This window comes from Olea europaea, chromosome 18, assembly GCF_002742605.1.
Source record: "Olea europaea var. sylvestris chromosome 18, O_europaea_v1, whole genome shotgun sequence".
Taxonomy (NCBI): Eukaryota; Viridiplantae; Streptophyta; class Magnoliopsida; order Lamiales; family Oleaceae; genus Olea; species Olea europaea.
This window is the reverse complement of record NC_036254.1, coordinates 20,409,609-20,435,941: the sequence shown is the minus strand read 5'-3', so window position 1 is coordinate 20,435,941 and position 26,333 is coordinate 20,409,609. Positions and strand designations below refer to the sequence as shown.

At 32.7% G+C, this 26,333-nt stretch overlaps 1 protein-coding gene across 1 annotated transcript; it reads right to left on the bottom strand.

Annotated features, from left to right (window-relative positions):
* Positions 1-5,658: 5,658 nt before the first annotated feature.
* LOC111366851 lies at positions 5,659-6,738 on the bottom strand. The gene has a single exon (XM_022987542.1). The coding sequence runs from the start codon at positions 6,736-6,738 to the stop codon at positions 5,659-5,661; it is 1,080 nt and encodes a 359-aa protein (XP_022843310.1).
* Between the last annotated feature and the right edge of the window lie 19,595 nt (positions 6,739-26,333).

Sequence of the window (26,333 nt, the reverse complement as noted above, 5' to 3'; positions counted from 1 at the left end):
AATAACTATGAGGCCGTATAGTGTAATTCTATGCGATCACATAGAAGAAATGTACGACCTCCTAGAATTCCCTGTTAGTGTCTGTGCGAGTGCATGGCCAATTTAACTATGTGGTCGCATAGATGTCAGTTTGGCCTCCGAATTTTTCTGCTTGTATTGAATTGATCCATTTGGAATCGCCTCCTGACCCGAACATGAAAGTTACCTCGTTTTGCGTCTCGAACATTGTCCCATCAATGGTTGATTGAGCTAACAATCCCATCGCTTGTTTCACTTGCTTTGCCCTCAATCGCGTCATCGGTCCGCATTTGATTATCAACGGGTCTCACTCCACACTTGTTTTCTTCGAGCTTGACTCTCGGATCACATCAGGTAGTATATTCCGACAGTCAGTCTTCTATATATTTATGCAAAAATCCTATTTTTCATGAACGCACTAAGTATATTGATATTAGACCACACTTCATTAGAAATATTGTATCACAAAAGGTGGTGAGACTTGAAAAAGTCTACACGCAATATAACCCTTCAGACGTGGGCATGAAGGTGTTGCCACTGGTAAAGTTTAGAAGTTACAAGGATCTTCTAAACATTAATACAAGTAAATATTTTTCAATTTTTATTGGTTCTCTGTTAGAAGTGTCACTAATGGGAGATATGTTTTTCTTTGCAGGTCCTTTGACACCAGGTGGAGGTTGTTAGACAAATTATTATCAACAACATCTCAGGCGATGACTTAAATCCGGTTTAATTTCTTAGTTAGCTTTGACCGTAAGATTGAACGATATACTAACACCCAAATTAAAACGATCCAACCCAAGAAGTTAATTGGACCATTTGAAGTGACCAATTAAGTTGAGTTGCTCATGGATCGATTATTTACCTACTTGGATGGCTAGTATTACTAGAGGTCATTCTACAATCAATTAATACCTATTGGGCTCATGACCCATTAGCTTAACCTAATGGACTTACCATTCTTGTGCAATTGGGTACCTATATATTCTTGGCCTCACAAGACTTGTAGTAATCTTGGGCATCCTAACGTGTTCTCCTCTCTATCGTTTTCTATCTTCCTCTTCACCCTGCCTTTGTGGTTCCTTTTCTTGGTGCTTTGCTTCTCCTTTGTGGTGCTCAGTGAGTAAATTTCTAGCAATCGTAGGTGGAGACTTTGAGGTGTTCTTGGATTGTTTGATTTGTGGTGTTGATTTGGATTTGTAAACTGCGCCTGTAAAAACTTTGGTGGTTGGCAATTGGTAGCTCTACAATAACATAATAATGGGGACCAAACGAGGGCTAAGTTATGCACACCACTTCTATATTTAAAGCTTGATATATTTGCTTAGTTGTAATGATCTGTATTTGTGTTCAAATTATTAACTCATGTGTACTTTTCGCTTTGAAGGAATATGTGTTTGTCTTAATTAAGGGAAAATTGCAGCATCAATCCCTAATCTTTCACTTTTTTTTGTAGATTTTACCCTAATATTCACTTTGTGCCACCCACAGTTTCAAAACTTTCAAAAACATGCACCTGAATCCAAGTAGATGGAAATTTCGTTAGTTGATCAAAAAACCAAAATTTAATCAATTTTGACAAATTAAAAAGGAAAAATATATTTTTCAAAGCATTAACAATTAAAACAATTAAACTAAAAGAAGAAAAAGAAAACTGCCCTCCCACACCCGCCCACGCATCCATCTTTGTCATCTTCTTCTTCTCCTTGTTAGGGACGACTACAACGATTCCGTTATTCTCTTCTCTCTTCCAAGCCCACTATATCTTCTCTTCCACCTACATTTACCCACCCCTTATTCATCTTCTTCTCCAAACTATTGTAGACCCAACGGCTAATAGACTTTGGTGAAATCTGCTAAATAGTAGATATAGAACATGGGCACTATGCAAGTGAAAGTCGAAATTAAGCAATTGAAGGATGAAATCAGCGATCATTACAGTCAAACATAAGCTCCAAATTAGGCAATTTCCCAGGCGTGGAATGGTGGTAGAGAGTAATCTATAGGAGACTCGAGATTTAGATTTGAATTTGGGAAGTTGCTGAAAGGTAGGGGAATGGATTTAGGCGATAGTTTTGGGCAGTGGCTGAAGGCAGGGAAATAGTTAGGGGCGGACGCAGACATTTTACATTATGTGATCACATTAAAAAAAGCGACGGAATTTTTTTTATTACTTTATGTGGGTTATAAACTGTTATATTACCTTTTCATCTTAATTATTTTTACATATAAAAAAGATTCGATCATTTTTATGATTTTTTATTATTGTTACTTTTTCCTCTCAATCAATTAATTTTTTTAAAAAAATAATCTAATAAATTTCTTAATAAAATCTTTGACGTCATTTGAAAAAAAAATTTAATTAATCGACAGGAAAATGTAACAATAATTAAAAAAAAATCCTAAAATTGATTGAATTTTTTTATATATAATTTTTTTCAGATATAAAAACAATTAAGATGAAAAAGTAGTATAACAATTTAAAACCCCTGTGAAGTAATAAAAAATTTATTAAGAATTTTTACGTCCAAAAAAAATAAAATTTGACGTCATACCACATATAATTTTTTTTAATAAAATGATGTAAATTATATTAAGAAATTTGTCGCTCAAAAATAATAAACATTAATAAAAAAATTAATTTTTTTTTTCAAAAAAGACGAGTTATACGTTTTTTTTTTAGCTTATATGTTTGACGTACGTTTAACTATTTTCGATATTTATTTAGATCATTCGATGTGTTTATGATATAGTTCTCGAAATGAATTTCGAGAAAATATAGAAGATTTATGGATATGGCTAGCGTATAATCATCGAAAAAATTTTAAAGTTATCTTGTTATCGAAATTCTTGAAATATTAGTTCGGAACAGCCTATTTTGACGCGTCGTAACATTTGCTACGGTTGGCCATTTCGCACAACATTAACGACGTGAAATACTAAGCCGAAAAAATTTCAAAATGATATTAAGAATGTAATATTTCAACTTCGTTTGATTTTCCATAGTGAACTCGAAAAAAAAAATTGCAAAAATTGGAGGGTCAAGTGACCTTAGGGAACCCCCCTTGGGTCCGCCGCTAGGAATAGTGGTAGTTTTGGGTGGTGGCTGAAAGGCAGGAGAATGGTGGTGAATTTTGGAGGTGGTTTTTGTGCGGTGCCTGAAGACTAGGGAATGATGGTGGTTTTGGACTGTAGCTAAAAGGTAGGAGATAATTAGTAGCCGGCGTAGAGGCTGTGGTGGTGCTGGCGACCATGAAAAGAAGATGAAGTTTGGCTTGAATTGAGGTGGGGGTTGGGTAGGGTGGTGGGGATTGGTGATGGGGTGGATTTATTTTTATTTTTTGGGTTTTTATTTTTATTTTTAACTTATTTAATCTAATGATCCATACATCTAAACCCCCAAATACATATTTTTAAAAGGTTTGGGACTGTAGGCAGCACAAAATGAATAATAAGGTAAAGTCTTCAAAAAAGTGAGAGGTTAAAAACCACTGCTACAATTTTCCCCTTAATCAATTGGTACTAGGATTCGTGAGCGGAGTTAAGACTAGACTGACTTTTTTCTTTAAGTTGAGCTAATATGTTACAAAATTTGTTTTTCACAAAAAAAAATAAAAATAAATAATAATAATAATAATTTAGGTCTGTCCGCCTACATCCGCCCATATTAAGATTCAACTTAAATTTCTAATAAGACATGAAGGTCTTAGATTTGAATCCTGAGTGATGCAAAGGAAATTTGTGAAGAATAAAATGAATACAAACTCCACCAAAACATACAAATGTAAGAGTTAATGACTTGAGTATATACCCATGTCTTTACATTTACTATCACGAATTTTTACAATGAACATTATATGAATAATTTCATAAGAGCGTAGGAATAATGCAGGTCGTCTAAATATTTTCGATAAGTTTTCTTCCTAGTAAAAAAAGGATGTGTTCAAGCTAAACTCTCTAGTTCGTCCCAAGCCTTTTCTATTAAATGATTTAAACCATATTATGCGTTTTGGTAACATCAAATGAGTAGAATCTGGCACGGCTAAGTAACATTTCGTTTACAAACAAATTCGGGCTTATGAGTTATGAATGGTCCATTAATAAAAAGAATCAATTAAGTTTAATTATCAATAAAATTAAGGGATAATTTACAAATACTCTGCATTTGTTTAAAGAACACCTCATTTTACATCTTTTAAAAAATACCACTTTTTTTAATAAAAAATAAATATTTTGTATTTACCTCCTTTTATAATTTTATAAATTTACATTATTTTCATTCAAATTAATAATTCAATTTTTCCATTCAAAACTAACAATTTTTACTCATTACATGTTACGATGATATATGCATTACTACAATACTTTTAATGTAAAATATTTTGATTCTTTATTAAAAATATTATTGTCTTCGTACATCTTAAAACAATTCTATACATGTTTAACCATAAAATTTAAGCTTACAATTTCATTCTTTATACAAGAAAAGTATTATCATAAGTAAATAATTATTTTATTAATGAGCCAATAGAAGTTGACCAACAAGTAAATTTGTTGAAGTGTAAATTGAACTAATAAATAATATAACTTGAATAAAATAAGTAGATCTTTCAAAAAAATTGAGTGAACTCATAGTTTGATTTAAAGTGATTTTTAACTATCGAAACCTAAACAAAATCATATCGAAACCTAAACCAAATCATTTTCAAACAGCAGAAATATATTTGAAAAATATATAAAATACTACTTTTGAATAAATTAATTGCTTACTTGGTGTTTCCTCTTTTAGGCTTTACCCGAAAATAAGTAAAGTAAAAGAGAATTATAAAACAAGAGAATGTATGAAAATAACTTACTTTAATTTGAAGTCTTTGGAGTTTGGATGTACAAAGATTGTTCGAGAATTTTTTTAGTGCAAATGTTATATGGTGTGTTTTTGTGTTTTTAAGTGTGTTTTCCATTGTAGGTGGTGATGTTATTTATAGACATTAGTACATTACATCTATTCTTTCAATACTGTACAAGTTTACAGGTGTGTGATTTATAATTAAAGAAAAAGTGATTAATATTGTACAACTTTATGGGAGTTGTTAAAAATTATATGTTACTTCCAAAAAGTTTGGTTCAATTTTGAAATGGTCGAAACCATAAACACGTAGTCCCGATTTCAAAATCGTGATTATGAATTGGTTTTAAGGGATGATGACTTTCATGTTCACCTTCAATATGTACAAGTAACTTTAGTAAATCTATATCAAAATTTCATCGAGGTCGACAGAATTACAAAATTTTTTGCTTGAATAAAATAGTATTGTAGCTTTATCATGCACAATTTCCTTGATAAATTATGAAGAAATGCAACAATATTCTTCAATATATTTTCAGAACCAAGCATCAATAAAAAAAGCTGGAAATTCAGTTGTGTTTTTTTCTCTAAGATTTCTTCTTCTTTTTTCACTATTTCCACATTTAGAACAAAATTTCCTAATTACAATGTTCTGATTGATTTGAAACATTATACAACTTGGATCATACGGCAGAAAAATTACAATCAATGAAACAAATTAATGTCATCAAACAATTTAAAAAAAGGACCATGACTTGCACCATTTGGCTTATATCATGGCCCATAGCCCATCGCTATAGACCCGTTTCTTGATGATTCACTCGTTCTCTTTGCACCACCTGCCGCCTCAGCCGGAATCCTCCGGGGAAACGCCGGCGACACTCAGCCCCTGCCACCAATGCATCCGTTATTGGCTTTATTGTCAATATAACCTCTCCCACCGCCATGCATGTGGTGATACTAAAGAACATGACTAACACAACCCACCCATACCCGTCCTCCTCTGGCAGCCACAGCCACGAGAGGCCGAGGCAGAGAATTTGTATTGGCAGCGCCACCATTACGGCAGCTGACAGCAAGTTGATTCGTACACGTATACTCTTGTTGATCACAAAGTCCAGCACCCTCCAACATGAAAACAAGAAAGCTAATGCATAAACAATTGCAAATACCCAAAAGACAACACAACTGAAAAATGGGTATGTGCAAAGAACGGTTTTGTTTCCTTGAAAATCAATCGTAAGAATTGAACTACCATGCACGAATTTGGGAAGCTCTGTCTCCAATGGCGCAAAGTAGACAAGAATTGTCTGTATCAATGTCATGGGGAAGCACACCATGGACACACACAAAAGAGCCCACATTCGACAAGGGTTTTTTTTCTTGATCGAAACGTTAACCAAGAAAAGAAGGGTGATTAAGAAACCCGGTTCGTAGAATCCAAGAGAAAGAACAACATGGAATTTACACAGATTTGTTTGTTGATTGAACGTTAAAAAAGGGTCGAGGTACTTTCGCCGAACATTTGGTAGACGTATGGTTTCATTCACGGCCCAGAGAAAAGCAAACGTTACAAGGAGTAATCTCACGGTCCACAGTGAATTAAAATCTTGTAAATGCTTCATTCTGCGTGATTTTATGCGGAGGTGGAATATGAATAAAAAAGAAAGAACAGAGAGGAGGAGGAGGGAGGTAATAATGGCTACGGTGGCTAAATCGAAACCGCTTCTGGCCACCAGAACTGAAGGGATAAAAAAGCTCGCATCATAATTCGTATATAAAGAATCTTCAAATGTTGCCGGAGATACAGCCGACGACGGCGGCAATGATATAACATAGGATTCGGGTGACTGTAAATCCGGCGCCAATGCCATGTCATTTTGGAAAATGAAAAAAAGAAGAAGCCTTCTCATAGATATGACTACAGCGGCGGTGGTGACCGTCTGGCCAAAAAATCAATACTGGATGGCTGTGATTCTTCGTAAATTACATAATTTTGTTTGAAATTTGGGAAGAGGAGAAGGAGGAGAGAGGTGAATGTTTTGTTTTTCCCTCCTCTTCTCCCAACTGAAGGGGAAACCAAGGTCGTTTTTACAAACAACAAAAGATTGCGTTGTTCGGGCAGTAGAGAGAAAAAGACAAAGGAGGGTGAGCGAGAGAGAGAGAGAGGCATTGTGGTGGTGTCTGTTATGAGATTGTTCCAAAAATTACGGTATTTGATCAATGGCTTTGTGTTTTTTTCTGAGCCATGCAAAAACAGCTTAAATTTGCTAGGAATTTTTTAAGTGAGTAATTTAAATTTATTTCAAAATATTATTTACACGGGAATTCTAAGCCTCATTTCGGAAGAATTTATAAATAAATATAAATGAATAATAATTGTGAATCCATTGAAAACTATAAATAGATGTTAATTGAGTCTAAGAAGGGAGGGAAAAAATGCCAAATTGTAGTAGAGATCAAATCAAACGCATGAAAAAATTTCATGTTTTAGGAGAAATCAGAGAGAGAAGTCAAGAAATTAATGAAAACTCAAGCATAAAGACGTTAGGACCCTTGAAGTTGAATATTGAAGAGTGTTGACTTCACTTTTTGTAGAGGTGACATGGCCAATAGATCCCAACTCCTCTAGCGTCCATTTAAACTTTAGTCCTGCACACTTTGACAAATCGTTAGAGCATACGGCCAGACTCCAATAGTGGAGGCAGTCACATCCACCCCAATGATCAAGTTAATAGGATAGAATATGTAAGTGATGACATGATATAATTTAGGATCTTCCTCAAGTCTGCTGTTTCTTAAGGTTAATGTCGAGAGACTATTAGAGAAATGTCTATGTTCTGTTAAATTTTTTAAGCAGCCATTCAAATCCATGTTGCTATGCTACTGGGTTGACACTTTTACTTTCTGTCTATGTTCTGGTAGATTTTTTAAGCAGCCATTCAAATCCACGTTGCTATGCTACTGGGTTGACACTTTTAAGCAGCCATTCAAGATACTTCAGGAGCATCACGCTAATTTAGAGGTTGACACTTTTACTTTCTTTCCATTTTGTTCCTTGTGAATTACAGACAATATTCAAATCTAGACGTATTACTTACTTTGTGTTTGAGCATATACAATTGTGAGACATTTCAAAAAATACAAGCAAGACAGCACAAATTTTGGACTTTGTAGTCTTGGAAGAATAAAAAATCAATTTGAAGATACTTGTACAATACAGTACGTGTGTATAAAGATGGTTAATATGTAAATGACTTTCAACATCTTCATTTCCTAGATGGCTACAAACATTTTTTCTGCATTTTTTTAACTTTATTTAAAAAACAAAAAAAAAAAGGTTGAACCCCAATCTTGAGGGCCTCGCCCCGCCCCTGGAATATCGCGAGTGAGGTAAATCGCGAGATGTGTCTCAGCAGGTCAGGGAGCAAGACCTTATCCGTACACTGGTGCCCACAAAGAGTTCAATTCCATATCTTAGAAATCGAACCCTCAAATTGCGACTGCCAGCAAGGTTGAAACTACCTCACTCTTATCCTTTGCACTACTTAGATATGCCCCGGGGGGCGTTTCTTTAGCTTTATGATCTCATTTGACGTAGTAATTAGAAGAGTAAATGACATTTTATAAGAATTCATGAGTGTTGAGTTATCTTAGGAATATATCAAGATAATATAATTTGTTTGCGGGGCTGATAAATGGGGAGAATTTTTGTAGGTGGTCAAATAATTAAATTTGATCATTCCCTTTTTAGTTATTAAGGCAGAGAACTCAACTAAGATTTCTTCATTTATTATCATCAAATCAAATGAATAGCAACCCATGATTGTATTTTATTAGCACTCCTGTCCTTGACTTTAATAATTCAAATATCAGTATTGTAACTCTTCTACTTAAAAAATAATAAAAGGTCAGAAAATGCGTGCTAATCACCAAATAATTCACAAGAAATTTATTAGAAAAGGCCAAGGCATTAGTCAACATATTTACATTTTGATACCTTAAAGAAATAGCAATTATAATAGTAAGAAGCTAAATTCTGAAGGGGACACATAAATTGCACTGTCTAATAGAGAACAATGACTTGTTACATTTTGTTACATTTCCATTTTTCACAGTCCGAGTTACATTTAATTTCTCTTTTCTTCTCTTCAATAACTTGCCAAAATCAAGTGACTAATTTCACTTTGATTGCTGCATATCTTGGCTCCATTAGTACTGTTCCATTCTTTAAGTGTTGTTTCATTCTACTATTTAGATTTTAATAGTTGTTAATGCGATTTTTTCCGGGGACATTATGCTTTACGTATATGTCAAATACTTTTGTGCCAATTTTTCTTCTTGTTTTATACTGCTATTCATTTTATGAACTGTAGACACCTTTCAGGAATTTAAAGATGGACATCTAAGTGATGTGGCAACAGGTTTCTAAGAACGAAATAACAATTAAAAACTGACGTCCTTTGGTCCTAATCTACATAATAAATGAACTCAATTTGATACTCAATTCTTTTTTTTTCTGGTTGCAAACTCACTCTACATTTACGGATATCATAGGTGTATGTATTATGCCCTAGGTCCAATCAACTTTGGACATAAATATTTTTATATATAATTAATGTAATTAAATGGCAGATTTATTATTTAATTAATAGACAATTAAATAAATAATAGAGTCCGTAAATTCAAATATTTGTAATTTGTTAATCACAAAGAGTTGTGATTGTGAGATACAAATTACATCTGATTGAATCTTAAATCATCCGTGGTCATAAGTAATAACGAGATACGGATATCGTCATTACGGATAGACCATCACGTGTAGCATTTCTTACTTGTGAAGTAAGTAGCTGATCTCACAAGTTAAAGTGTGGTGACACTTAAATGAACACGTGGATGTTTTATTATAGAACAAAACATTGGAGACCCGTCGAGAGATTCCACATGGATAACTATCTGAGTGTCAGTGGTTAATCTCTAACGTTCGGTAGTGGAATTGGTCCTTTGACTTGAGGTCGTCATGGTATCTTATATGAGGACAATCATACTTTGGCGATGTTGGATGTTGCTCTGAAAAGGGCCGCTAATACGACATCGTTCAGGTACGTCAAGAATCTTATGAAGGTTGTGATTGATCAATAAATGATTCGCCACTCTTAGATAGTAGGAGATTATGATCTGCGTTTCATTCAATTAAGTCGATGATGAAATCCTTGGCTAAGGTGTACTCATAAGTCGAAAAAAGAGTTTTCGACTTATATTGATTTAATAGTGGAGTGAAAGATATGATCGATGATCGATATTGACACAATTTCATATCTCGTAATTGATCGAATCATATTGACGAAGGGATTATAGTTTCACGATAAACAAACGAATTTGATTTTGTCATACCACGTGACATTTTTCGTCACATGTATTCCTCTGACACATTGCCAGATATCAATCAGGGACGGCGAGTGTGAATTGACGATAAATTAAAAGGGTGTTTTAATTTATCAATTTTGATTTGATCAAAATAATATTTCACGTCGTTAGGTATCGTGGTCGGGAACCTAATGGGTCGCACACAAAAGAGAATTGGAAGATTGTAAATTGCCAATTGGTTAATTTAACAATCGTTGGATAAATTAATTAATTGGATTTGTTATTTATATTCCCGAATTAATTAATTGGATTAATTAATTCACGGGCCGGGTTTAATTAATTGGATTAATTAAATATTGGACCGGACCGGGCCGAGCCCGTTTGGGTTTATATAAATATATGGCTAGAGTTTGAGGTTCATATGGTTTTCATTATTCTTGCTGGCACAAGAGAAAACCCTAGAAGCTACAATCTTATTTTCTGTGTGGATCACCGTTGGAGGCTGGACAATTGGACAGCTGTGGTGGCGAATCAAGGTTGATGGAACTAAAAGAAAAGTAAAAGAATTGCAGAATTCTTCAAAAGTACAATCCTTATCACAATTTCTATCTAAATACAAAGGCGATTCTTGGTGGGAATCGAAAATTATTTTAAATTCCGCTGTGCATGTATAAGTAGATTCCCAACAGTGGTATCAGAGCATTCTTTGTATTTGTTAGGAATTGATTTAAATGTTGGTGAAATCAAAAGTTGATTTTGTAATTTCTTGTTTCTGGCTATTTATGAAAATTTGATTTTCATATATATATATATATATATATATATATATATATCGCCGCCCCATGAAACCAAGAGTTCTTAAATTTAAAAAAAAAAATTGAATTTTTTAAGGTTTTTCAGAAATCGGGTAGAGAGAGGGGCCTCAACTGCAATTTTGGAAATTTCACGCCCCTGGTTGCAATTATGGAATATGGGGTCAGTTTGCAATTTTTGAAAAAGGATCTGCTCCGTAATTTACGAAATTAAGGGACTCTGTTGAAAATTTTAAACTAGGGTCAATTTGCAATTTTGAAAATGTAGTTTTGAATTTAATTTCCAAATGGTTTTAAATTTGTTTTTAAATGTGTTTGACCTAAAATTTCAAATTGGACCCGTTTAAAATTTTAATTTAAATTGACAATTTTTTATATTTTCGTTAAAATATGATTTTAACTTAAATATTAAATTTGACCCTAAATTGAATTTTATTTTATTTAGGAGTTTCATCTTATATTAAAATATTAATTCAATTTAAATTAAAGTTTGACTTTAATTTAATACTTAATTAAAATTTGATTTTAACTGGTTATTCACCCGAATATATTTTCGAAATTAGAATTGGATTCTAATTTGACATTTAATTAAAATTCGATTTTAATTAAATTGTCACGCCCTAAATTTCTTCTTGGAATTAGAGTTTGACTCTAATTTGCTATTTAATGAAAATTAGATTTTAATTAAATCAATTCACCTTATAATTTAGAGTTTAGACTCTAACTTTAAACATGGTCGCCCTAAAATCTTAGATTTAGAGTTTAGACTCTAACTTTACCATTTAATTAAAAATTTGATTTTAATTAAATTCATTCGCCCTTAAATATTGGAATTAGAGTTAGACTCTAGTTTTGTCATATAATTAAAATTTGATTTTAATTAAATTCAACCGCCTTACATTTTGAAATTAGAGTTTGACTATAATTTGATATTTAATTAAGATTTGATTTTAATTAAATAATCCCGCCATATAATTGTTGAATTAGAGTTGGACTCTAATTTGTTATTTAATTAAAATTTGATTTTAATTAAATATTCCCGCTAATTAAATAATCGATTAATATGATTATTTAATTATTTAATTATTTCGATCCATTTGTCTAAAAGAGTTTAGACGACTTAATTGCTAGAAACTTGAAACTTATTTGCATATAATATTAGATAATATATAGGTATACATTTATGTGATGAATGTATTATTAGTGGACGATTATGTACTCGACTTTATGGATATATTGAATGATTAATTTTATTTTTGTCGTTTTATGGGCCTGCGAGCTCTTAATTGTTTTGGGCCTGCGAGCCCGTTATTATTGTTATTATTTTGGACCTGCAAGTCCATTATTATTATTGTTACTATGGGCCTGTGAGTCCAATTTCATTTAGACCTGCGTGCCAACTAGTATAGGATATATGTTGGAATTGGACTAATTGAAGAGACAAGAAGAGGTGGAGACCATGGAGATGGTGCATTGACACTGTTCAATGCCATACCCCCTAGAAATTTACCAACTAGTCTTCCTTATGGCTCGGGAAGACTAGATAGTAAAAGTCTATTATCGTCTACACTATTATATTATGTTATATATATATTTATTAGCATAGTAGATGTATAATAATAATATATATATGATTGTATTGTTGTTGATGAGACTCATGAATGCAAAATCCCTCCATAAAATATTAAGTCACATTTGTAATTGCCTTCCATCATTATAGTGAAAAATCAGAGTCCCAAATCGTCTCAACTTGTTGAGTACACTCAAGGCTGGTCCATTAGAGATATGTTTGACACTATAAAATATTTGATATTTCTGAATGATGGGTTTGACTTAACTAAAATTTATCTTTTATTGAGTACACTCAAGGAGATAAATTTTAGAGGCATGTCAAACTAACACATAAGATGTGTGAAAACAAAGAGTTGTCAGTTTAATGATCCGGGAGTTGTATGGAGATACAATTGATAATAGTCTCTACCCAAATATTATATTAGGGCTTGCTGAGTACACTCAAGGTCTTAATATAATAGATGGGATCCCAACCCACTGGGAGTCAAGCATGAACTCCATAAATTTATGTGAGAGGGTCATAAATTTTATTTAAACAGTGGGAGTATAATTAATTTAATAAAAGACCATATTAAATTAATTGATGCATTTTATATATTATTCTTTCCTTTTTGTCATTTATATTTATTGAATCTGAGTAACCATATGTTTTGAATGGCATACTAGATGCCAACAACCAAACTATATTTTCTTAATTGACACTACAATTTGAAAATTGTTCTTACGCATAAGAAAATTGGTCATGTCCTTGAGTAGCTCTTTCCAGAGACACCTGGTGATGACTCGATTAAAGAAGAGGTGGCTACTATAGTAAACGCAGTGATGATAATAGTACTGCAACGTATGTGATACTTGCAACTATGTCATTGAGTTACAAAAGCGACTTGAGAGTATAGATGTTGACACATAATCCTTCATTACAAAGGGTTGTATGATAATAATCGTGTGTGGAAGGTTATGAGACTTTCGAACAACTATACGGGTGCAAAATGACAGAGTAATCTTCAATCGATACTTAGATACTGAAGATGATTGACGTTGAGAAATGTCTCAATTGAGTTCAATTACAAACCATGAACTGAGTAGTGACTTGGTTCTGCAATCTCTGTCAGAGAAAGCTATTCATAATTGATTATGAATTTAACGTGAATAAGCTTGAATGCACAATTATTGAGTTGCTTAATATGCTTAAGACTGTTAAGCCCCACATCGAAGTTAGTAGTGGGCAAGTCATTGATTCCTCTAAAAATATTAAGAGGAATGGGCTTAGTGAAAGCGTCCAATATGGTTAAGACAGTTTAAGCGAAGGACAATACCAAATATAATGATCATTAGTTTCATTATAGAATGAAAGATCATTAGAATGAATATTGTATGGCTTACGTCTACTTCACAAGTTTCTTAGATATCTGATACCAAATGTAAATACCATATTTATACAAATATGGAAAAACTAAATAGAAGTATACTACTGCGATAGGAAGAAGTTAACCTACATCATGGAGATGAGCAAATGTTGCTGCATTGCCTGTAGGAGCATACTTCTTACCGTTGCCCTTTGACTTAGTAATGGAATTAGAGAAATGTTGCTTTGTACCCACCATAGCTAGAACATTAAAATGAATTTCATGTTCAGACATGAAGCATTTTAATGTTAAAGACAATTGTTGTTCCTGCATATCTTAATTAAGATCTTAATAGTTGTGGTAAGTTACAAAATAACATTTGTATTCTAAATACTAAGGATTCTATAATGAGTATAGAAATTATAAGGCATAATGTATTCTAAATACTAAGGATTCTATAATGAGTATAGAAATTATAAGGCATAAATGCGATAATCTAATTATTACCGAGATCTGGCATTACAGACTTTGTCATATAGATAAAAAATAATTCCAAAGTTACATAGAGATGTATACTTGGGATTAACCGATTTTGACAAGTACAATTTATGCATGTCTGGTACAATGACCAAATCTTATTTTATTTGAAAAGAAGAAAGGTCAGCATAATCACTGGTCTAATGCATAGTGGTGCATATGGACTCATGTCAAAAGATGCCAGGTAATGTTTCTCTTATTTCATCAATGATCATGTATACTTGATAAAAACTCAAACATGAAATTCTTGAAAAGTTCAAGGGATTCACACTAGAATTAGAGAAACAAATAGGTAAAGATACCCACATATTAAGATTCGATCAAATGAGAGTATCTTAAAGATAAAATTTAGATTATCTAAGAGAGAATGAGATTCTCGTGCAGTGGACTCCTTCATATACACTGCAGCAAGGTGGTGTATCTAAAAGGAGGAATCGTTAATTATTACATATGATGCGATTAATAACAAGCCATGCAAATTGCTCAAAATTGTTTTGAGGTCACGCGTTGATTGCAGTGTGCAACACACAAAATCATGTCACATCTAAATTGGTTAACAGAACTCCATACGAGTTATGGAAATACAATAGTCCCAATTTATCTTGTATGAAAGTTTGGGGCCATGACGCTTATTTGAAGTGCCTTAAATCGGATAAGTTTGAGACCGAATCCAATAAATACATATTTGTGGGATATTCAAATGAGACATTTGAATATAAATTCTATTATCATGAAGAAAGTCTTCGCCTCACGACATATCGTCCTCTTAGAGAAAATGTTTACTCTTGGAAAAGATAGTGGGAGTAAAATAGAATTTGAAAGAGTTCAAGAGTCCACAGATATAGTTAACCAAATAGATAAATCCGAGTTTGATCCCATATCTGATATGGGACATACTTTGGATCAGGAAGTAAAGACTCATGAGGACGTGACAGCTCTATGTGAATCTAGTAGGATCATTCGACCTTCAAGAAGGTGCAAATCCATGATCATTAATCAGGTATTAGTGATCCAGGACAATGAACCTGCTAGTTGCAACAAAATAAAGTCAAGTGTTGACTTAAAAGAGACAGCATGAGGTCATGATACTCGAGATGAACTCGACGTATGTGAACAAGGTTTGGACCTTGGTTAAGCCTCCTGATGGAATAAAACCCATAAGGTTTTGTAAATAGTTTACAAGGGAAATGTCGATATGGAAGTGGATATCAATATATACAAAGTAAGGCTAGAAGGAAAAGTTAAGTGTTGACCTTGGTGAAACTTTTCTCCTGTGACCTTGCTGAAATCCATTCGGGTTTTATTTGCAACAGTGTATATCATAACTAAAGGTTAAGATAAGTCTCTATGGAGCTGAAATCTTCGATTTGATGGAAAAAGTCAAAGTGTTTGATTTTATCAAATTTGAAGACGAATTGTGTATTTACAAGAAGATAGTGGGAGCATTGTCGTGTTCCTAATATTATAGAAAACGATATCCCTATGTTTCAATCGTTGAAATAATGGTTGTTAAAGGATTTATTCCTAAACGATGTGGGATAAGCAACTTGATCTATAGAGGTAGATCTAGAAGATTGCTTAACTCATCCCAATTTACATAGATGAAATCTTGAGAAGATTTCATATGGAGAAATTGGTTTACTCTTAAGCGGTATGTTAGAAAGGTTCCAAACGTGAAGCAACCGTTGATTCAATAGTAGAAACCTAATACATGGATACTTCAGAAGTAGCAAAGAGTTGCAATATGGATCATGATGTTCATAAATGAACTTGGAGTAGTTCCTGATATTGTTGATCACATACAATAGTATTGTGATAACAATAGAGCCATTGCGAAAGCAAAGGAACTAAGGTCTCATCAATGATCCAAACATGTATTAAGGCGGTATAATCTCATCAAAGAGATAATACATAGAAATGATGTAAAGAGAAGAGCAAATTTTCACATTTAATAATATTGCAGATCCACTGACAAAGAGTTGTAGTATAAACATGATCGTCATGTAGACTTATGATATTTGATACATAAGTGATTGAATCTAGTGCAAGTGGGAGTTTGTAAGTATTATGCTCTAGGTCCAATCAACTTTGGACATAAATATTTTTATATATAATTAATGCAATTAAATGGCAGATCTATTATTTAATTAATAGATAATTAAATAAATAATAGAGTACGTAGATTCAAATATTTGTAATTTGTTAATCACAAGGAGTTGTGATTGTGAGATACAAATTATATCTGATTGAATCTTAAATCATCCGTGGTCGTAAGTAATAACGAGATACGGATATCGTTATTACGGATAGACCATCACGTGTGGCATTTCTTACTTGTGAAGTAAGTAGCTGATCTCACAAGTTAAAGTGTGGTGACACTTAAATGAACACGTGGATATTTTGTTATAGAACAAAACATTGGAGACCCGTCGAGAGATTCCACATGGATAATTATCTGAGTGTCAGTGGTTAATCTCTAACGTTCGGTAGTGAAATTAGTCATTTGACTTGAGGTCGTCATGGTACCTTATATGAGGACAGTCATACTTTGGCGATGTTGGATGTTGCTCTGAAAAGGGCCGCTAATACGACATCATTCAGGTACGTCAAGAATCGTATGAAGGTTGTGATTGATCAATAAAGGATTCGCTACTCTTAGATAGTAGGAGATTATGATCTGCGTTTCATTCAATTAAGTCGATGATGAAATCATTGACCAAGGTGTACTCATAAGTCGAAAAAAGAGTTTTCGACTTATATTGACTTAATAGTGGAGTGAAAGATATGATCGATGATCGAGATTGACACAATTTCATATCTCGTAATTGATCGGATTATATTGACGAAGGGATTATAGTTTCACGGTAAACGAACGAATTTGGTTTTGTCATACCACGTGACATTTTTCGTCACATGTATTGCCCTGACACATTGCCAGATGTCAATCAGGGACGGCGAGTGTGAATTGACGATAAATTAAAAGGGTGTTTTAATTTATCAATTTTGATTAGATCAAAATAATATTTCATGTCGTTAGGTATCGTGGTCGGGAACCTAATGGGTCGCACACAACAGAGAATTGGAAGATTGCAAATTGTCAATTGGTTAATTTAACAATCGTTGGATAAATTAATTAATTGAATTTGTTATTTATATTCCCGAATTAATTAATTGGATTAATTAATTCACGGGCCGATTTTAATTAATTGGATTAATTAAATATTGGACCGGACCGGGCCGAGCCCGTTTGGGTTTATATAAATACATGGCTACGGTTTGAGGTCCATATGATTTTATTTATTCTTGCTAGCACAAGAGAAAACCCTAGAAACTACAATCTTACTCTCTGTGTTGATCACCGTTGGAGGCTGGACAATTGGACAGCTGTGGTGGCGAATCAAATTTGATGGAACTAAAAGAAAAGCAAAAGGATTGCAGAATTCTTCAAAAGTACAATCCTGATCACAATTTCTATCTAAACACAAAGGCGATTCTTGGTGGGAATCGAAAATTATTTTAAATTTCGCTGTGCATGTATAAATAGATTCCCAACAATAGGTAGGTTTGAAGGTAGTTAATCCTTTTGTTTGGATAGCCAACATTGTCAGCATTCACTCTATCAAAAAAAAAAAAAAAAGAGAGAAAAATAAACGGGAATTTGATGCATATTTGAGAATGATATATCAACAAACTTCCCAACACATTTGGGGTTGCCCTTACTTGAGAATTACACGAAAAAGAAAATTCCTTCCCTTCCTTTCTCCTTCTATTACTTTATTATCTTTCTTGCTTCTCGTTTCCCTTTTTCTGCTCTTATTACAAGTAAATAAATAAATGAAAAGGAAGAGAATACCGGCATCTTTAGATTTATTCTTTGCTTTTTAGGACTTTCAACTTCCATCTTTAGATTGCTAATTTGCTGGAGATGAATATTTTCTTGCTTTTTAGGACTTTTGAAAATCAGGGGTTTCCTTCGACTTAGCTCTAAAAAAGACTTATATGTAACGCTAATTGAATATTATCCATTGAAGACTCCATGACATCGATGAAATCTTTAAGTCTAAACAAACAAATATGGAACACTAATTTGGTCATGTGAAATAATTTTCTTATTGGTTTTTTCATTCTTCTTTTCAACTTCAAAGATTTTGCTCTTCAATCAACTTTTGAGGAGAAACCTTTGGAGGGATTCTTATTGTAAGACTATTTTATTATATGGTATTGCAGAATTTCCAACAACTCAATTTTTTTTTTAATATTGCGATATTCAATGTTGGATAGTACCTTTGCCTATAATGGACAAAGAGTGGTTGCGCTTATCAAGGTTATTATCTAAAATTAGATCTTATGAACTAAGTTACCAAATGAAAATAATTTCAACGTATAATGATCATGAAGATTTACTATTGGAGGGTTTGGGTTGAGGAAGTCTATATGGGTAATTTGACTCTATACATACCAACAAATGAATTCCCCACTTTTAGTGAAGTCATGGGAAGTACTGTTGCTTGGCCAAAGAGCAGTATTAGACTTATTTGATTAAGGTATATTTTCTGGATTTATTACATATATGCATGAATCTATTTCCATTTTCTTTTCATCCCAAATAGTATTTAGTGTTCGTGGTTGGTATGTATGAAGTAGTTTCATGTAACTGGTTGGTTAGCTAGTGATATTTTGGCAGTGAGGATTAATAGGTTACTTCACTTAATTCTTAGGTTTCATTCAATAAGTTTTTTGTCATTGAATGGTCGAAAACAGATTTTATGCTGAGGCTACAATTCTTGTAGTGGGTAATTTGTTAATGTGTGGGCAACATGATTTTGTGCTAAGTTTGGAATGCCTTTGTAATTGTCTTGCATTTGTCACAATGAAAAGGGGAAGTTTTACTATATGAATGTTTATTTGTTATTCAGTGGCTATTGTCTAAAAACATCCCTACGGGACTCGTTGATTTCACATGCCGATCTTTCTCTAACAACAAGTTTCTTTTTCAAGTCCCAATTGATGCAAGGCTCGTTGGATTGAAATTGTTCCAGTGACAATGATATTGACCAAGGAACATCCGACGGTTTCAAGTTTAAGTTTCGATTTTTGTAGTTTCCTAATTACATTTTGGTGGTACATGTTGGGAGACTCTTAATTTTATTTTGGAAAAGATAATGTGTTGAATATTTTACAAATTTAATGAGTACATGTTTGTTAGTTTATTATTTTGGTGGTACATGTTTGTTAGTTTAATATTCGACTTGTTGGATCAAAGAACGGGATTTTTAGTAGTGTGTAAAGCATATATAACGAAAATGTGAATTATCTATTGCAACGTTTGACAAACGTTGCAAAAGATAGGCATTTGCAACGTTTATCAAACGTTGCAAAATTGCAACGTTTGTCAAATGTTGCAATAGATAAGCTTTTGCAATTCCAACGTTGTTTAAAAGCTGCAAAAACTCTTATCTCAACGGCAACATCGACCTTCGAAACGTACGCTAAAACGTTGCAAATGACTTTTTGCAGTATTTTTTGGCCGCTGCAATAGCCTTTTTTTTGGTGTAGTGATCTATCCACTGTATGTGCACGGTAATTTCCATTTAAGGCAAGGTGTCATCAATTTGTTACAAGCAACGTACCCTTCTTCCCACGACCATCGAGAATCCACGTTATCATTTCACGTTCTTTCAGAAACATTGTGAAAATTTCATCTATCAAGCGGTGAATACAGAAAAGCAATTAATATGGGGCTTTTTCTCGGAGTAGGACATTGTTTGGAATTACTTCAAAATGGTTTATACTTTACATCCGAAACAAAAATGACTTCCTCACAAGATAGAGTTGTAGAACTTTTGTAATTCAAACTCAAGTTAACCATACATATTTAAATGTATAATAATCACATGCTTGGAGCTCCTATATGATACGATTCATTAGTGGGGCCAGCTTCTTTAATTTCAATTAGTGGTGAAATCTACAATGGTATCAATATCCTCTTTTCTTCGACTTATTATTTTTTTCGAAATTATTTTTGTTATGGCGATTTTCTTTTAACTAAAAGAAGCTATGCCCTCTTGTTACTCACTCCGCTCTACTTGCTAGCATTTTACTGGATTTTGAAAGCTACTGTCTTGCCCTACAAGTACGAGGCCGGAGGCTTTGGCTGGACATGTGTAGAGGTCGCATCCAAGGCATTGCAGGAGAGCATGCAAATGAACGAGTAACAAGATTACACATTAACACCTACTTTAGAAATCGAACACCGACAATACCACAAGCATACTTTAGAAAGCCTTAACTTATGCTTGGAGTAAAATATGCGAAACAATTGCAAAGGTAAGATGAATATGTAAAATCGTATTTTGTACCAATAGCCTAGATAGCAATCTATAGAATATATTGGGACTAATTTTTAATTAGAGTACCTATTTACTAGACATCAAAACCAGCAGAAGATTTTCAATCTTTGTGCCAACTACTTTGTAATCCGTATTATCCATCGAAGATGCTTTTATTATCATGGAGACCTAGATCGCCATTTCGTCCCTTTTTGACCCCCCATTATTTGGATTTATAATTAGAAGAATAGTGTTTTTTTTTAAAAATGGATCGTTGTAAAAGAATGAAAAGTTTGCGATTTGTGTGAAAAATTATATTATTGAAAATTGTGTCGTTGAAAATAGTAGAGAGAAAATTTTAAACTAGCCCCCGTTTGGCCCCCATTAATTTTCATTCCATAACATTTTATTTTTATCTCTCATATTTTCAATCACACAATCTTTCATAAAATAATATTACACATAAATGAAAAACTTTTTCTTCTTTTTTCAATCAGTCATTTTTCAGAAAAATACCATTTCATCCATTCATTTCCATGATAAGTTTTAAAGGGGTCAAACTGGGGCTTCTTATGCATAAGCAAATTGTTCATTTTCTCTAAGCTTATGTAGCATGATTGGTTGAAACTGCGCAAACAAGTCATCTGACACACCACTGTATCAAATAGCTCACTTCTTCACAAACAAGAGAAATATATCATCTATTGATAAATTATATCAAATGATCCACTTGATGAGTAAGCATCCGCGATAATTCCTATTGATTGAGTCGCCTAACCCTAGGTCACTAACCTCTCTTTCTCTGTGAAGTGAGGCCAATAGATTGGATGAATAATTGAGCCAAAAAGTAATATGTATTAGACCTAACACGATTCCAAATAGAAAAACTTTTCTTCGCCTTCCATCCAAGCAGGAAAGGCCCAAACCCAATTTTAGGGATAGTGAAATTTTATAGGATCTTTCTGTCTAGTTGCCAAATAGAGAATCATATTTGATCAAGTTATCATAATGCATTCCAATGCCAAAGCTTCCTAATCCTACCAAAGCAAGGAGTTGTTGACCTATACATTAAAATTTTAAAATAACATAATCAACTTATATAGTTGAAAATGTGTAGTTATTGTAGAGATGCAACAAAGACATCAAATTTCACAATGCTTGGTCCAATATTAAATTAAACTTGATTTCAAAAACTCATTAAAATACCGGGAAAAGAAGAAAGAAATAACAATCTCGACCCTAAGCAAGATCTCAAAAGCTATCAGAAATAGTTTGCAAATTTTATGTTCACATCTTGAATTAAATTTTAGCTCAAAATGTTTCAAAGTATCAGCTCATCTCGACTCGTTCTTATAACAATGGTTTAAGTAGCCTTTTGATCCAATGCCATATTAGAATACTTAATTTCAAAAAAAAATTAGAATCAAACTACACAATTTTCCACCTACTTTCAATCTGTCGTTACTCGTTATGTTTATCTGAAGATGTTAAGTCAATTTGTCTCACCTTAATTTATTTGTCATGACTTGATTGTAGAAACGACAAACAATAATTCTTATTCAAGCATCAAAGAAATAGAATATTTGATGGTTATCCACAAAGAACAAGACACTATAAATCAACTTTTCCACATTTGCTAACCATAACATTGACATAAAGCATTAACCCACCACCACTGATGTAACTTCAATATATATGTTAATTCAAATTTTGTCTTTAACATCACTCTTCACATAAACAATGAATTCTTTTTAAATAAAAAATTTGACATATATAATGCTTTGTTATAGATAGAGATTAGTCACGATATTCAAATAATATATATTTTGCATGACTTTAGTATTGTATTAAGGGGTCGTTTGACATGACTTTTAAAAAATTAAAAATTGTTTTTTAGACTAAAAAATTATTTTTTGAATATAATTTTCTTGAAGTATTTTTTCTGCTTAGAAGAATTAGAGGAAGCTGACATAAAGTAATCTTATCAAAAAATTCTTTTACAAAAAATAAAAAGAAGCAAAAATCCTACTAATAGATCTTAAACATTTCATTTGATTCGGCCCCGTTTGGTATCCATTTTTTTCAAAATGCATTTTTCTTTCTCTTCTTTTCAACCACACATTCTTCATTAAAATAATATTACACGTAAATCAAAAGCTTTTTTTTATTTTTCAACCACACATTTTCCACCAATTTATTATTCCAAAATGCTTTTCTACACAAAAAATGACTCCCAAACACCCTCGAAATTTTAAACGGTTAGAAATGGACCAGCTATCTTCCTGCCCAATAATTTTGGGCACGTAACTTCTGTGTCAAACGTTGTAATAAATTCTTCACATCCGTCCAATTGAAGTCCCAACTTGCGACGCAATGTTCAGATGAAGAGATGTTTACTCTAAGAATTTCTAATCACGACAAGTTTTGATTCTTACAAGTGGGAGAGAACGTAAAAGTACTAATAGAAATCTAGAAACAAAGCTTTATATTGTCTATTTATTTACAAAAATGTTTAAGTATTCAATATTTAATTAAGAAAAATAAATTCGACCAGCATATTGTAGAAAAATGTATTTCGAAGATAGTATACAAATTATATTATTCATAGTTTAATAATAAAATAAATATAGACAATGAATGGAACCCAATAAAGTTTAACATGTATGAATATATAATAGTTTTAATTCATAAATTTTTGAGTTCACAGCATCTTAAAGGATAAATCTGCTTGTTACAAGCTTACATCCCCTCACAGCTCGGAGGCCCACCAATTTTTTGCCATTTTTGATTGAGTGTGGGCCTCCCGAACTGTGAAGAGTGTGTCAATCGAGCTGTCAAACTAACTGTTTGTGCAGTTCGACTGCATCTTAAAAGCCCGTACGATGGTCGTTCGTACTTAACGGCCACATTATTAACTGATGTTTTTAATTGAAACACTTTCGTGAAATTAAATTAAATTATAAAAATTTCATTGAACGGTAGCTGGGATTATAATTAACCCAATAACTTTTTCTTAATATAAAACTTTATCTTGCTAGTAGCATAGGGAAATCAAGATAAAGACATGAAATATTAACATAGACCTATAGCTAGTAGTTAAGTAGACCGGCAATGCTACTAATATGTTGATGCAATTACGAATAGGCTTTTGGAATATACTGAAATTTGAGACAATAACTCCAAACGAATTGATATAGTTTCTAGAACAATCTCGAAAACTAATTTACTTTTGATTAAAATTTGGATGAATGGCGATGTAGCGCAAAACAAGGAATTCGAGCGAAAACCTTAAGAACAAGAAATTTGGAATCCATCAAATTATGAAGAAAATAAGCTTAAGAAATTTATTAATGTATAAAAAAAATGAAATAAACCTCTTATTTATAAGGGTTTATATGGAAAACGTAGTTTAAAATAACTAAAATTAATGAAAACAAAGTTTAAACAAACTAAAATTGAAAGAATCCCAAAATAAACGAAATGACAAAAGTAGCTCCAAAACTTTAAAAATCAATTTTCGAGTCCTAAATGAACTCGAATGGCCGAAATTCATCGTACAACAGAGCATAGTAGTGAGTATTGTTTGTCTCGTCATCCTCTTTTCAAAATGGTCTTATGAGCAATACATTTTTCTTGACATGTCCTACATCAAATGGTTACTTTTCCAAGTAGAAATATAAGTTGTTGAGTGAAATTGTTTTCAGTTTTGAGCAGCAATAAATTTGTTAGACTTTGTCTTCTATATAAGTTTTCAACCTTAAGGATTTCCCGTTGGGAAATTTCTTTTTAAGATAGAAGACAAACCTTTATAACTTTCATGTATTTTCTCTAATATTCTTAATTAAATACATAGGGAAAACAAGTTGAACATTTGGAAAAGTGCAACAAACTTTGGGCAGCTCAAAGCTTGTTGAGATTGCACTAATTTGGGTATTTACCGAAGGCCAGGACAAGAAACGCCGAAGGAGGAGACTTTTGAGGAGGTTAATGCTATCTCTATGTCCCCATGTGGCATGTTAGGTAGATGTTTTAATCACTCGTCTTGCTAAATTGTGATGTTTAAGTATTGTCATTGCATGGAGTCGGTTCATAAATTGACCTTGTAATTTCGATTTTGCACTTATAAGGATAGTTAAAAAATTTCATATTTATAATTTTGATTCTACTATAGTTTTTATTATAAATAGATTGTACGATTTTTCTTTTATAAACTTCTTTTCAACATAATTAATTATTGCAGTGACGAACCGATATAATTGTTTCTTGTCCTTTTGTGTGTTTATTATTTTACTACTGTTTTATTGCTTTTTATTATATACACTATTAAAAAATAACTTTTCATCTACGGAAAATTATCAACGGATTGCATCCGTTGGTAAAAGTAATTCACTTTTAGCTACGATAATTAGCAACGGATTTTTCGTTGGTAAAGATGATATCTATTTACCAACCGATATTCCGTGCCTAATGTAATTGTTTAACATTTGGATCTTCCTCCAACGGATATTCCGTAGGTAATGTACCGAATATTACCAACGGATGCAATTCGTTGGTAATTAGAAACAGATTATCAGTTGGTAAAAATAATTCACTTTTAGCTACAATAATCAAAAACGAATTTTTCGTTTGTAAAGATGACATCTCTTTACCAACGGATATTCCGTGTCTAATATAACTGTTTAACATTTTGATTTTTTACCTACGGATATTCCGTCGGTAATTAGAAACGGATTATCCGTTAGTAAAAATGATATTTCTTTACCAACGGATATTTCGTGCCTAATATAACCGTTTAACATTTTGATCTTTCAACAACAGATATTCCGTTGGTAATTAGAAACGAAATATCTGTTGGTAAAAATAATTCACTTATCCCACATCGAAAGTTTATAACAATATCTTTGTAGTTGCCCTCTATAAATTTGTGGTCCAATAAGAAGTTAAACAACCAACGGAAAATCTGTTGATAAAATGTTTACTCTTTACCTACAGCATGATCTATTGATAATTATCAGCGACCCTCAAATTACCAACGAATTTGTGGTTACAAATATTCCATTGCTGAAGATTATTAGCAACGAATATTGAGGCTTTATGAACGAAAGATTCGTACTTGAAACTCTATTTTTTAGTAGTCATAGAATTACAATTTCTATTTCATAACTCATCTCTCTCTCTGTCTCTCTCCTTTTCGATCCGAGCACAAATATATCAGTTTGGTTTTGCAACCAGAAAATGAGTGTTAATGTGAACTCTTTTCCTTATGATTATTGACAAAATAATGGCGGCCATCTCTTTTGTTGTTATTAGGCAACAATCACTCCACCTTCCCCTTTTTCCAATTTCATCATGTCTCATCATGCCATCTTATCCCATACTAATGATATTTCGTGGTATTTAAGGTATACTTGACTCAACCCTACGAACCATAGGAAATACAACAAAAATCAAATAAGACAGTATTTTCAATAAAATTGGGGTCAGGTATACCCATTCTTTGTCGTCA